This window comes from Chiloscyllium plagiosum, chromosome 4 (assembly GCF_004010195.1).
Source record: "Chiloscyllium plagiosum isolate BGI_BamShark_2017 chromosome 4, ASM401019v2, whole genome shotgun sequence".
NCBI lineage: Eukaryota > Metazoa > Chordata > Chondrichthyes > Orectolobiformes > Hemiscylliidae > Chiloscyllium > Chiloscyllium plagiosum.
The window spans coordinates 19495743-19509828 of NC_057713.1; the positions used below are offsets into that span (position 1 = coordinate 19495743).

A 14086-nucleotide genomic window follows, 5' to 3' on the forward strand; every position below is an offset into this window, starting at 1 on the left:
TTTTTTTATTGTTCATATCTGTTAACTCTTGCCAATGTGAGAAGGATGTCAACTCTTATACCTCGGTTGTCGGCTCCTTCATCAGTTGTCCCTCACTGGTGGACTTTGGAGTCTCACTGCGTATGGTTGCTGGTACCTTGGTTAGAATCTCCCGCACAAAATCCATCTGGCCAAAATGTGCAGCCACATGAAGAGCAGTGAATCCAGTCTTCAAAGAAGGAAAATGAATTTGATTAGATAAAGAGGCACTTGAGTTTCAGGGAGTGCCATCTCATGTATGTGAGTGCACTAAACTGCTACACCTGACAAAATGATCTAAAATGAGATAAACCTCAAGATGATGAAGCCATTGAATGATGAAATCACTGGCAAATTACTTACAGGACTTTCAGACGTTTGTGGGCAAATATAAAAAGATTTAATGTTGCTTCTGAAGATATATTGGACTTTTACATTCAAGGTAAGAATACAATCCTTTTAATTCTGCTTCCACATGATTGGATTTCCATATTGAATACGGTGTAAATGCACTCCTGTAGATTGCAGATAGTTTGTCACACATTAAATGGCTAGGAGGCTGGTGGTAAACAAATATAACTCTATTCTCCTTCAAATCATTCCTGTTTTGGGAAAATTGGCAGAGTTAAAAGTGTTCTTAAAGGCTCCTGCATCAAATCTGCCAAACTCCACTTGAATTTTGAATTACAGAATCATTGAGTCATAGAAACAGACCCTTTGGTCCTACTAGTCTGCACCAACCAGATATCCTCAGCTGATTGAGTCCCATTTATCAGCAATTTGCCCATATACCTCTACATCCTTCCTATTCATATACCCATCCAGATGCCTTTTAAATGTTGTAATTGTACCAGCCTCCACCACTTCCTCTGGCAGCTCATTCCATACATGCACCACACTGCATGAAAATGTTGACTCTCAGGTCCTTTTTAAAACTTTCACCTTAAACCTATGCCCTCTAGTTCTGGACTCCCCCACCCCAGGGAAAAGACTTTGTCTATTTATCCTATTTATGCCCCTTATGATTTTATAAACCTTTATAAGGTCACTTCTCAGCCTCCAATCCAGACAACATGCTTGTAAATCTTTTCTGAACCCTTTTGAGTTTAACAACATCTTTCCTATAGAAGAGAAACTAGAATTGCACACAGTATTCTTAAAGTGGTCTCACCAATGTCCAATACAGCTGGAACTTGACATCCCAACTCTCATAATTAATGTTATGACCAATGAAGGGAAGCATTCCAAACACTTTCTTCACTACCCTATCTACCTGTGATTCAATTTTCAAGGAACTATATACCTGCACCCTCAATCTCTTTTTTCTGCAACAATCCCCAGGGCCCTACATTAAGTGTATAATGCCCTGATTTGCTTTTACCAAAATGCAACACCTCACATTTATCTAAATTAAAGTGATCTGTCACTCCATGGCCCATCAGCCTATCTGATCAAGGTCTCATCGTATTCTGAGATAACCTTCATCACTGTCCTTTACACCACCAATTTTGGTGTCATCGGCAAACATATTAACCATACTTTCTATATTTATGTGCAAATCATTTATATAAATGATGAAAATCATAAAGCCAAAACTGATTCTTGTGGCACCTCACTGGTCACAGTCTTCCAATCTGAAACAACAACCCTCCAACCCAACCTCAGTCTTCTACCTTTGAGCCGGTTCTGTATCCAATTTGTTAGCTCCCCCTGGACTCCATGTGATCTCAGTTGGCTAACCAGGCTATCATGTGGAACCTTGTTGAATGCCTTGCTGATGTTCATATGGAACGTGCTTTCATAAAATTTCCTAGTGACTTCTTCGAAAAACTCAATCAAATTAGTGAGACATGATTTTCCACGCACGAAGTCATGCTCACGATCCCTTGCCTTTCCAAAAGCATGTAAATCCTATCTCTCAGAATCCCCTCCAACAGTTTACCCATCACTGATGTCAGACCCATGGGCCTATAGTTCCCTCACTTCTCCTTACTATCGTTCTTAAGTAATGACACCACATTAGCCAACCTCCAGACTTCTGGCACCTCGTCTATGGCTATTGATAATACTTCTCAATGAACTTTAAGCTCCCTTTAAGGCCTTACAAAAGCCCACCAAACCAAATTTGAATTGGGTCAAAAGGCAGTAGCTACCCATCTGCTCACTTCTCTGTACTTTTGAACTTACCCAAAAGTGGCCACTACATTAGTGATAGAAGGACCTGCTCGAAGGCATTCCTGAGCTGCATACTGAGGAAGCCACTTTGACTGAAGAAACCACTTTGTGGGCTGTTACTGAAGGCTGCATCTCTTTCTATGCCAAGCTATTTTCGTCTTTGAGGTTTGAGTCAGGACTTTTGCTCCTTTTTTAACTCAGCTCCAGACAAAATACAGCTTTGTACCCAGTGGAAATGCCTTCTGAAGAGGCCAATGAGAAAGAAAATATATTTGCATTTATTAATATAGTACACTTCACGATCATCAGTAATTTAAAAGTACTTCCGAACAATCTATTTTTGATATATCCACGGAGGAAAAACAGCAGCTAATTGGCAAGTAGCAAACTTCCATAAACAGTAGTGCGATTGTGTCCAATTAACTGTCATTGACTGAGGGGGAAATGCTGGCCTATAAACAGGGGATAATGCCTTTATTTTTCCTGCAAAAAATGCCCATGAGATATTTCAAATCCACTAGAGAGGCAGGCAGGAACTTGGTTCAAGGTCTCATCCAAAAAACGTTATCTGTAATAGGGAAATGCTGAGGATGAAACTTGATTTGGATCCTGGAGTAGGACATGAAAGCCTAACCATCTAACCCAGAGGCAGGTGAGTTACCAACTGAGTCATGATTGATATACACAGAGACAGAAAGAGTCTAGATTGCAAACCCTTAATGCAACAACACAGATGTCTTTCTTGTCACGTTAACTCAATCATCCAGGAATGCACATCAAGTGTATTTTACCTTTATGGCCTCAAAATAAAGGAACAGTCCACATTCATGTCCTCTTTACTTGTAAATTGCTGTATTGCATAAATTAACTTCCAAGGACCTGCCCTTTCATTGTAATGCTGGATCCCTATTATGAACTGCCACAATACTGATTAAGCATTCTACACAGGCAGACAGTTGGGATTTGTACACTTTATATAGTTGGGAAGAAGAGAACTTTGAAATGAAACTCTATATCTCTTGAGACAAGTTTGCAAAGTGTGTGGAAATTTAGTGTTCGAAAATTCTGATGTGCAACCACCAACTTTATCTGATTTACCCAATCAGAAAGTGGTTGGGAATTGCAAAGCTTCAAATTTGTTAAACATTTACTAATGATAAATCTCCTCTTTGCCAATGATGTATGAGCAAAGTTCTATGGAACAAAAGGCACTGTTGCAACACAGATATAAGATTGGCTGAGTGACAAGAAACAAATCTCAGTGTGTCTGATTGTATTTCAGACTGGATGATGGTTTATAGTGGCATTCCTGAGTATTGGTGTGAGGCACCCTATTCTTCCTGATGGAATGACCGAGGTCTTGCTCTGGAAGGCACAATTTCAAATGTGAGAATGTTACGTAGCTTGAATGTATTGTAAACTTTTAACAGAAAAGTGTCGAACGTCAGTAACTTAAAAAGCTTTCCACTGTATTTTTTTATAAAGTGACAATAAGTTACTCTTCTATTCTCGACAGTGGAATGGACAGTGGAATATTAATGCAGAGAAGTGTGAATGCATTCAATTTTGGTAGGAAAAGTGCAGAAAGGACATAAAATAAAAGCTAAAGGGGTTGCAGGTGCAATGGAACCTGTATGTATATAAAACACTGAAGGAAGCAAGACAGATTGAGAGGCTGATTAATAAAGTTTTATCAGTGAGAGTTAGTGTATAGTAACAGAGTTAAGTTAAACCCAATGTATAAAACATTGGTTCAGCCTCAACTGGGCTACTGTGTCCAGTTTGGGCACTACATTTCAGGGAAAGATGTGGAGGTATTACAGACTGTGCAGAAAAGACTCATGAGATTGGTTCCATGAAAGAGGAATTTCAGTAAGATCTATAGGGTGAAGGATTTGGAACTGTTTTCCTTGGAGAGGAAATTTGATTGAGGTATTCAAAATCATGATGGATTTTCAAAGAGCAGAGAGAGAAATGTTCCCTTTAATGGAAGGATCTATCATATGATGAAAAACCAGATCAGTGGGTCATGGCTGGTTCAGCTACTGTTAACCACATTTGTGGATTTTGGCAAAATACTAATAATTGACTGTGATGTCAACATAACTGAAACATAAAAAGAGGATAAATTAAATAAAAGAGGCCACAAATTTAAGTTAATCAGCAAAAGATGTATTAGCAACATGAGGGAAAACATTTTCATACATTGAATGATTGGAATCTGGAATACACTGCGTGAAAATGTGATGAAAAAGGTCAAACGAGACTTTCAAATAATTATTATCGAAAAATAAACAATTGAAACAATTATGAATTTATTATGTGACAATAAATAGGTAATTATCAGGGGTAAGATGAATGGCTTTGGCACTCACTGTAACAACTAGAACAATTAGAAGAGCTTTTGCAAGACATTTGTTTAGTTTGGTTCTACCCAGGTTTCAAATGATAACCAAATCAATGCTAAAGCTAAGGTACATCAACACGAAAAGAGAACATAAAGGGTCAGGCTGTGTCTCTAACCTTTGTGCTGGTTATTTTAAAGGATACAGTGCCTTTCAGGGCTTCCAGGACATTAATGTGCCCATTCTTAGCAGCTAAATGAATTGTATTCATTCCCTCCTGATAAATAAAAATAAAAATTAATTAATCAATGAAAACAATTGTATTCAGGAAGAATAATCATTCCCAAGTACAACAAGCAAGAAACCTACTCAAGCATATTCAGAAACGAGATCCATTATCTTACTCAGATTAATGACAGTGAATTGAAGCACAGAGCTAATTGGTTGATACACTCATTGGGCTGTGGTATTCTTTAGATAGGTGTCATCAACAGAGGTGGGAGACCTGGCTTGGAACAAACTGATACCGTACCTAAAGCATGGGAATGAAATGGGGAGGGATTCACGATATGGGCCCCCTAAAGATGGCAATTAATTACTAGAGAAAGTTATTAATTCTATCAAGTTCGAGTTCGCACAGTATCTTTTTGACAGAAGAGCAACATCCTGCAGCATTGTGAACTTAGAATCAGAATCAGAATCCCTACAGTGTGGAAACAGGGCCTTTGGCCCAACAAGTCCACACCTACTCCCCAAAGAGTAACCCACCCAGCCCCATTCCCGTACCCTATATTTGCCGAATGCATCTAACCTACACCTCCCTGAATACTATGGGCAACTTAGCATGACCAATTCACCTGACCTGCACATCTTTGGATTGTGGGAGGAAACCCTCGCAGACAAGGGGAGAATGTGCAAACTCCACAGTCACCCAAGGCTGGAATCGAACCTGGGTCGCTGGCGCTGTGAGGCAGCAGTGCTAATCACTGAGTCACTGCGCTGCCCCAACTAGCAGCAGTAGTTGCCACCCCTTGAACAACTAGCTTAAAAAATTTGAGATACTGTACCCTTACAGGGTATTCTGAGTTTGAAGTTCTTCCTATTACACAATTGAATAATATGAATTTCTGTGCCATTGTGATGCCAGGTATGTAGCCATATGCCCAAAAGACTAGAAGACGAATATCAAACAGCTTCTCCCTGTGGCTGTTTGCAATGAGCAAGTACTGACTGCACCCAGTCAGTCCATGCATACAAAATTAGTATGTCATACCCAACATTAGACACAATTCTGCAAATGGAAAACATTTGCTGAATAATTCTGACTCTGCAAAGAATTACACTGACATTCAATTTAAAATTGTCAGTTGTGCTCGAGGTACGGCATACATGTGTACTGGAAATTACATATATTGATTCACAGGGATCTGTTGTTTGTTGACACCAAGAACTTCTTTCAACTCTGCAAAATTTGCATAGTCATTTCACTTGCCTGGTTCAAAATCTAAACAAAGCCTGTCGATCATCAGTAACTATTGCATAACACCTTTATCAACCATAGTCAGCTTGTCAATCAGTCACCATTCTCCTCTTGTCCAGCATAAATGTTTGCTGCCCCTTTTACTGATATTTCTTGAGTTGGCCTCATGCATTCAAAATGAAAATATTGATAAACCCTAAACATGTTTTCCTGAATTGAAAATCTGAAGCTGAGACTTTATGTTAATATAGTTTTGTTAACTGAAAAATAGGGGTTGACTTGCACAATGTGCCGAGGCCTACATATAAATTTTTGTGCCAAACAATAGGGGGTTATCTGTTACACAAGGCTATTTTATATATTGTAATCTGAAAGGAACAGCACAGGATGATGCAGGACCTAAATGGACTAAATTATAAGGGCAAATCATTACACTTATATATCCTTGAGTATAGATGAAGATTAAGGCGTGCCATAATTGATATGTTTAAGATGATTAAATAATTTAGAGCAGAATAGGATAAACTATTTTATATTACAATAACTTATCATGGCTCCTGTGAGAGTTTCTAAAAATCCTGCAACCTCTACCACTTAGAAAAATAAAAGCAGCCATGCGTAGGACATCACTGGCTGCAAGTTCATTTCCCAGCAGATCAACAGATCATTGAACTCACTTGATCTTGCTTTGGAAATGTAATGCCATAGCTTCCTTATCACTGGTTAAAATCCTGCAACTCCCCCCACCCCACAAACAGCATTGTGAATGCACCTACCGCCCAAGAACAATAGTGTTTCAAGAAGGCAGTTCATCACCATCTGATCCAGGGAAATAAGGATAAGCAATAAATGTTGGCTCAACCAGCAATGCTCACATCTCCAAAACAAACAAAAAACTATTTTCTCTGGTGGACGGAGTCCAGATTAAGAAGACTTAGTTTAAAATTCTTCTTGTTAGTGGGGATCTGAAAAACTCTATATCAGGAAGGTTCTTGAGGTTAGGACAATTGAAAATTCGATCAATAGATTTTGTTAGGTGAGGGGATTAAGGGAAAGGGGAACCAAGGTGGATTAAATAAGATATTGATCAGTATGATGGGGCAGAATGAGGGGCTGAATGTCCTACTGCTGTTCACATATACCTGTGAAGTGTTCCTTATATATAGTTACATTTATGAAAGATATATGGGAAATCTGTGGTACAGGCATCAAGGATGGAGGCTCAGAGACAGTGGAATGGCTGGACGTACTTGAGGCAATGGAAGCTTCAGGAATGGACAATAAATGCTGGTCAAGCAAGGTGGCACCCATGACGCATGAATGAATAGATAAAACAAAGTTCGCACTGCCACCATTAAGAGCACTTCCTTTGCTGGCTTCATGAAAATGGAACCTGGATTGTATCTAAGTGTCACACAGAACTTTGCTGCTTCCATTGGGTTCGTATGAAGACATTGAGCAGGATGAGTGATGTGTTAGGGTTGGGGACACATTGCAGTGCCGCCTCTGAAGATGAGATTGCCCTTGGCCACTTTGCCAACGCCCACAATGGCTAATATGTTACAGAACCTGTTTGTCCATGCAAGGAATGGATGATACATGAAGAAAGAATCAAAACAATTGTGGGCATTGAGATGTAGCTCAGTTAAATAGAATCATATTGATTACCCAGCAGATCAACAGATCATTGAACTCACTTGATCTTCACTGGTGGTCATGTCCCATTTGCACACCAAAATCTAATGACAGATGGCTTTATTTTCATTTCGCTCTCAAAGTTCCCAGAAACATCTTGATTTTTTCTCATCTGAATTACCACACATTTTGTATTCTCTCAAGAGTTTCTCCTGAATTCCTTATTGGATTTTAGTAATTACTTCCTTTGCACTAATACCTCCCCCTCCCACCAGTTTTAAAAGTTCCACAAGTGCAAGGGTTTGTCCACCCCAACATAATTTTAGAGAGCTCCACTGGATCTATACTCACTGCATTCTCATCAGTGGCAGATGCACCAGCCTCCAACAATACCTTAACAACCTCAGCATGACCTCCAGCAGCAGCGAGATGGAGTGGAGTGGATTCTTTTGTCTGAAAATTACAAAGTCACAACATTCACAACCAGGCAAGTAGGCCTTCCTCTGCATCAGTTACAAAACATTTTTGTTTTGTTTTAGTAAATCAAATTGTTTATTTTGATGCTTGTGAGTTGAGGAAAGCTTGTGTTGGACCTGTAATATTTTTGACTTTTCTCAACCAGAATTAGAATCAAGTCCTTGCTATACAGCCAAAAACACATTGGGCCCAGAGAGATAAATGGCAAAACTGGTGAGTTAGGCACACAGGCCAACACACCTTGTATACTTCAAAGTTCAACACCATTCTTCCCAGAGTCCACAATCCTTCCAATTTTGAAATTGGATACTGTAAAGGTCTACAAAGTCAACATTGCTCCAACCACTTTCTAGCCATCAGAATACCCAGTACCAGAATATCCAGGCCCTATAGTGTTCAGAAATTTCCCATGTAGTCATTTATTGTTCACTTATCTATTTATTTTTGTTTAATTTCCCCAGAATTTGAAGACCACAGGATTCACCTTGTTCCGTGCGGTAGTGACTCCAGCTTTGTTGAATTTTAGCAGCTCTTTTATCACGGCGACACTTCCCTTTGATGCGGCAATGTGTGCACAGGTAGAGCCTTCTATGTTTGCAGAAGTCACCAGTTCCGGTTTCTGTTTGAGGAAGAGTTTCACAACCTCAGAATGGTCATTTTCTGCAGCGAGGTGGAGTGGTGTTTGTCCATGCTGTCAAAGATGGGAAACAGCAGAGGACAATGATTAGAGATCATCATTGGTGCAGTCTCTTGGGAAAGCGTGTTTTGAGCTAGTGTCAACCTAAGACAGCAATCACACTCCAGTTGGCCATGGGATGACCATTGGGGAAATGGTAAAATGGGAAAATATCATTCAGCATTTACCTAGAGTGTGGTTGGAATTTGGAACAGTTGGGACATTTATCAGCGATACGGTTAAAGAAAAACTAGGTACATGTCTGAGGGAGAAAAGCACAGACAGATATCCAAATAGTCATGAAAGTGTTGTAAAAGAGACATCCTATCAAAGCTTTACAATTTGCACTCATCAGGACAGATGCAAGAATGCCAAATTTCTCTTTAGAAATTTGGTATTCTTGTGATTTGATCCTGATAAATGCAAGATGAAAAGCTTCAACAACATCCACATTATCTGTGACACAGCTGCAGATGCAGATGTATTTCTGAAGTGTTTCTTTATTCACTCTTGTCATTGGTCACCCTAAATGAACAGTTAAAAATATGCAGAAATTGTTGCACTGCACTTAATGATTCAGGACTGCCTGTTCCAGCTTTAGGATTTAATTATATGCTGATAAACAGTTTATTAAAATCCATCATGCCTGGTTTATTATTTACGTGGCAACATTCCCTCAGGTTTATCAGATAAAATCATTTGTTAAGCTGAACCTTTGTTTAGGCTCGGTGCTTCAATTCATACTAGCACTTTTTTACAGAAACACAAGCAGCTCCCATTTACAATCCCTCATCTGTTAGACACCAATAATCAATAGAGATCATATAACAATATTGTTAAAGGAGAGAGAAGAGATCAAAACTGACTGTGTCTAAAATACTTATTTGAGTCCTGACGCCTTTGAGCAGATCCACTCCTGCAGTATGGAGAAGGATTTTAATGGTAAGGTCAGAACATAGTTCTTTACAGTACTGTAAAATATTTAATAGCAGACCACTTAGAAAGCCGTGTTAGGATCAGACAGAGTCAACATAGATTTCTAAAGAGAAATTTCTGTTAGTTATAGTTAGGTGTTTATAGATATGGTTCTTACAAATAAAGGGAACACAATGGCAAGGGGAGAAAGTGGGAAAAGGGAACTGAGCTGGATGATTAGTCACGATCATATTAAATGGTGGAGCAGGCTTGAGGGACCGAATGGCCTACACCTGTTTTCTATGTTCCTGTATACCTTGTAGGACTCATGAACCAAGGGTCAGAATACAGGAAAGAACACAGTTATACAAACTTTTTGGAACAATGCATCCATCAGCACATGGCAGATAGTTCCTTTTGGTTTCATCTGAATATCATCGTGTGAATCATTTAATTGCAGCTGTCTTATACATCAGGGAATTTAAAAAAAGGTGATTGTCTTCCTTCTTGCACTGCATTCCGAAATGTCACATGTTTCAGAGCCAGTTAAGGACAAACTACTCAAATTAGGTTATGCTGTTTTGCAAAGAAGAGATAAGTCAGAATTCAATGGGGGGAAGTGTGAGGTTGTCAACTCTGGATCGGAGAAAAACAAATGAGAATGTTTACTTACGGATTGGAGCGTCGAAGTTATGGAGGGCCAAATGAATTTAGATGCCCATGTAGATAAAGCATTAAAAACTAGTCCACAGGTTAGAAAAGGTAATCAGAAAGGCTAATGGAATATTGTCCCTTATTTCCAGTAGGACTGGAATTCAAAAGTAAGGAAATAATGTTTGAGATTGCATTCATGCTTCGGCGCTAAATGCCAGGAAAGTATAATTAGTGTTGGAGGGAATACAATATAGATTTATCAAAATAATACCAGAGTTTAAAGACTAACTTACATGGAAAGACTAAATAAACCTGGTTTGTATTCATTTTGAGTTTAGTAGGTTGAGCAGCAATGAAACCAGATCTTTAACTTAATACGAGAATTCAGAAGCAGGGTTGGAGAAATTTTCATTCTGATTAAACTATCATCCTCCATTCTCTTCTAATCGATGGTATTAGATTCGGAAGGAAACGTAAGAGCATCTTTTCACACCAACTGGTGGAGAGAATCTGGAACTCACTCTCTTAACTGATAGCAGATGCTTGTCGATTGAAATTTTCAAGACTAACTTTGGTTTGGTTGCTTATTGTTGAGAATATCAAGAATTACAAAGGTGGGTGCACTGAGTTGAGCCACATATGATCAAATAGAACAACAGAAATAATTTCTATTTATATGGACGTTAACATTCTAAGGTCGTTCACAGGAATATTATAAAGCAAAATTAGATGCGGTGCCACACACAAAAACATGAGGGTAGATGAGGAAAAATTTGGTCAAAGAGGATGCCTTTAAGGAGCAAATTAAAGTGAGGTAAAGAGTGTTAGGCAAGGAAATCCAAAGCTTAGGCACCTGAAGAAAAGTAAAACCTGCTTGTGATACTCAATGATTTACTCCTATAATCCACGGTGGCTCAGTGGTTAGCACTGCTGCCTCACATCACCAGGGTCCCAGGTTTGATTCCAGTCTCAGGTGACTGTCTGTGTGGAGTTTGCACATTCTCCCAGTGTCTGCGTGGATTTCCTCCCACAGTCCAAAGATGTGCAGGTCAGGTGAATTGGCAATGCTAAATTGCCCACTAGTGTTAGTGTTAAGAGGGAAATGGTTCTGGTTGGGTTACTCTTTGGAGGGCCGGTGTGGACTGGTTGGGCCGAAGGGCCTGTTTCCACACTGTAAGGAATCTAATCTAATCCTATAGCCTATCCATGTGCACAATTGTACTTTTTTAACCTTTTGACATCGAGTATTTCTGATTTCCCAATCTTGCCATTTTTTCACTGCTGACTCACCGTTACTCACCTCGTTCAGAGGCTGGGGAAACTCCACCCCTTGTTACTGTTACCACACCAAAATAGCTGCATTATTAGCACTGTAGAAATAAATGGGTTGTTATCTAATAACCAAAGTAAGATGAGGTTGTAGAGTGACCGAGGGTGGAAACAAAGTACTCCAGCAGATTTGAGATTCTGGAATCATGGGCAAAATGGAAAAAAGGTTGGGAGAGTGGCAATCAATGCTTTACCAGCCAGCACATCAGCATTCTGTGAGGGGATTTTAAATAAGGGAACAATTCCTTTAAATAAAGTATGAAATAAAGGCAGTACCAGGAAAGGATTACAGCATAGAAAGTCAAGAAGAATTACTGGAGCTAGGAAACAACAGCAAGCAGACAACCCGAGTGGAAATATTTTATTGGCCCCCTAACAAAATATAGATCAGGAGATTCAAGATGCATGTAACAAAGGCAATACAGATTTAATGGGGCCTTCAATTTTTAAGCAGCTGGGTAAATCTAAACTTACAGTAATAGTGTAAAGGTCATGGAATGTGTTTGAAGATAGTTTTCCAGATCATTACGTCAAAGAACTAACTACAGAACAAGCTATTTCTGATTTAGCATTGTGCACTGAAACATGGTAAATTAGAAATTTTGAGTAAATGTGCAGCTAGGGAATAGTGATTATGATATCACAGAACGTGGTATTGAGTTTGTAATTTAATCCCCATTCTATGGGTCTGTGATCTCAGCTAGCTTTGCAATTATGGAGAAACGGCTGGCCAAGGGAGACTGGGCAATCACAGTAAATATATTGCAGTGAATAATCATCGGCAAATATTTAACAGAATAATTTAATATTTGCAACAAATGTGCATTTCTTGAAGAATAAATGCCCCACAGGAATAGTGGTTAAACAGTGGCTAACAACAGAAGTTAAAGGCCATATTAGTAGCAGAAAAATTCTTACTTACACTGTCGAAATGAGTAATTCACTTAAAAGTTTGGGAATGATGAAGAGTTTACATGGCACCCACCTTCAAATACAGTTCCAGTGGAGTAGATGGAGTGGGTAGGTGTTGTTCACTTTGGCAGAGAGAACAGAAAAGAAATGAAAATTCTAAATGTTGATGCTCAGACAGACTTGAGTGTATGCAGTTCAGCCTGCTGGTACAGAAAGAAGTTAGGAAATCATATGGCAAACACTTCTTATTGAAGTGAAAGAATATGGAAATATTGCTACAATTGTACAGGGTTTTGGTGAGATGATATCTGACATACTATGCATAGTTTTGGTGTCCACTTTTAAGGAATAATGTACTTGCAAACATTTTATAGGTTAGCTATTGGGATATGAGAGCCATTGTATGATAACAGACTGAGCAAATTCAGTAAATTACTCTCCAGAGTTAAGAGGAATGAGAATTAATCTAACTGAAAGATTCTGATGGGGTTTGACATTGTTGAAACTGAGAGATCTGGCTGAGGAATGAATAAAGGCAAAAAAAACCCAGTAAAGACACGAATAATAATTGCAATTCATCATACTGGTCCACCATTCTGAACCTCACAAAACAAGTGGGACCAATAGATCTCATTCACCAGTTTTACCTGTTATCTCTTCTGGGTATGGAATAAGGATACATAACATGTGCTTTATTTAAGACTGTGATGAGAAATTCCTTCGCTCAAGAGGGCTGTGAACTTTTATCCAATCTGGATGTTTTCTTGTGGGGAAATATTGCAGGGTGAGAGTTTTGATCTTTCTCTGTTACAGGGAAGTGTCGGGAAAGTGGAGTTGAAGTGATGATCAGCCATGATTGCAGTGAATGGCAGAGCAAGCTCAAGGAATCATATAGTCCACCCTGCTACTATTTCTTACATTCTTAACTGAATGGTGTTACTTACAATATCAGTAGCGTTCACATCAGCCTTCATCTTGAGCAAACTGTTGCAAACATCGAGCTGTCCGTTCCCTGCTGCCAAGTGGAGAGGAGTCCGTTTCGACTAAATGCATTTGTGAAATAAACAATTACAGTCATTGTAAAAATGCATCTTCAATCTAAATATCTCAAAGCAAGGTGACCTGCCTCATTTCCATATTTAAATAACACAATTCTTTTCAATCATGTGGAAATTTTGACATTTCACGTTAGGGAGGGACAGGTAGTAAGCTCGTTCCCTTGATTCTGTCTCTGAGAGGAGTGGTTGCCTCCCTTTAGCGAAGTAAATTATCTCACTGACTGAACAAGGCAGATTGTGGTCTAGACTACAGTGGTGCTGGAAAAGCACAGCAGGTCAGGCAGCATAAAAGGAGCAGGAAAATCGATGTTTCGGGCAAAACCCCTTCATCAGGAATGAAGGCAGGGAGCCTCCAGGGTGGAGAGATAAATGGGAGGGGGGTGGGGCTGGGGGGAAGGGTAGAAGGAGAACA

At 39.3% G+C, this 14086-nt stretch overlaps 1 protein-coding gene across 1 annotated transcript in view; it reads right to left on the reverse strand.

Annotated features, from left to right (window-relative positions):
- trpn1 (transient receptor potential cation channel, subfamily N, member 1) overlaps positions 1-14086 on the reverse strand; it is a 221600-nt gene that overhangs the window by 62781 nt on the left and 144733 nt on the right. Inside the window, exons 18-22 of the mRNA XM_043687825.1 lie at positions 13561-13659; positions 8615-8821; positions 8005-8106; positions 4717-4815; positions 62-208 (exon numbers count right to left, since the gene is read on the reverse strand). Coding sequence (XP_043543760.1) covers positions 62-208; positions 4717-4815; positions 8005-8106; positions 8615-8821; positions 13561-13659 — 654 coding nt within the window. The remainder of the gene's footprint in view (positions 1-61; positions 209-4716; positions 4816-8004; positions 8107-8614; positions 8822-13560; positions 13660-14086) is intronic.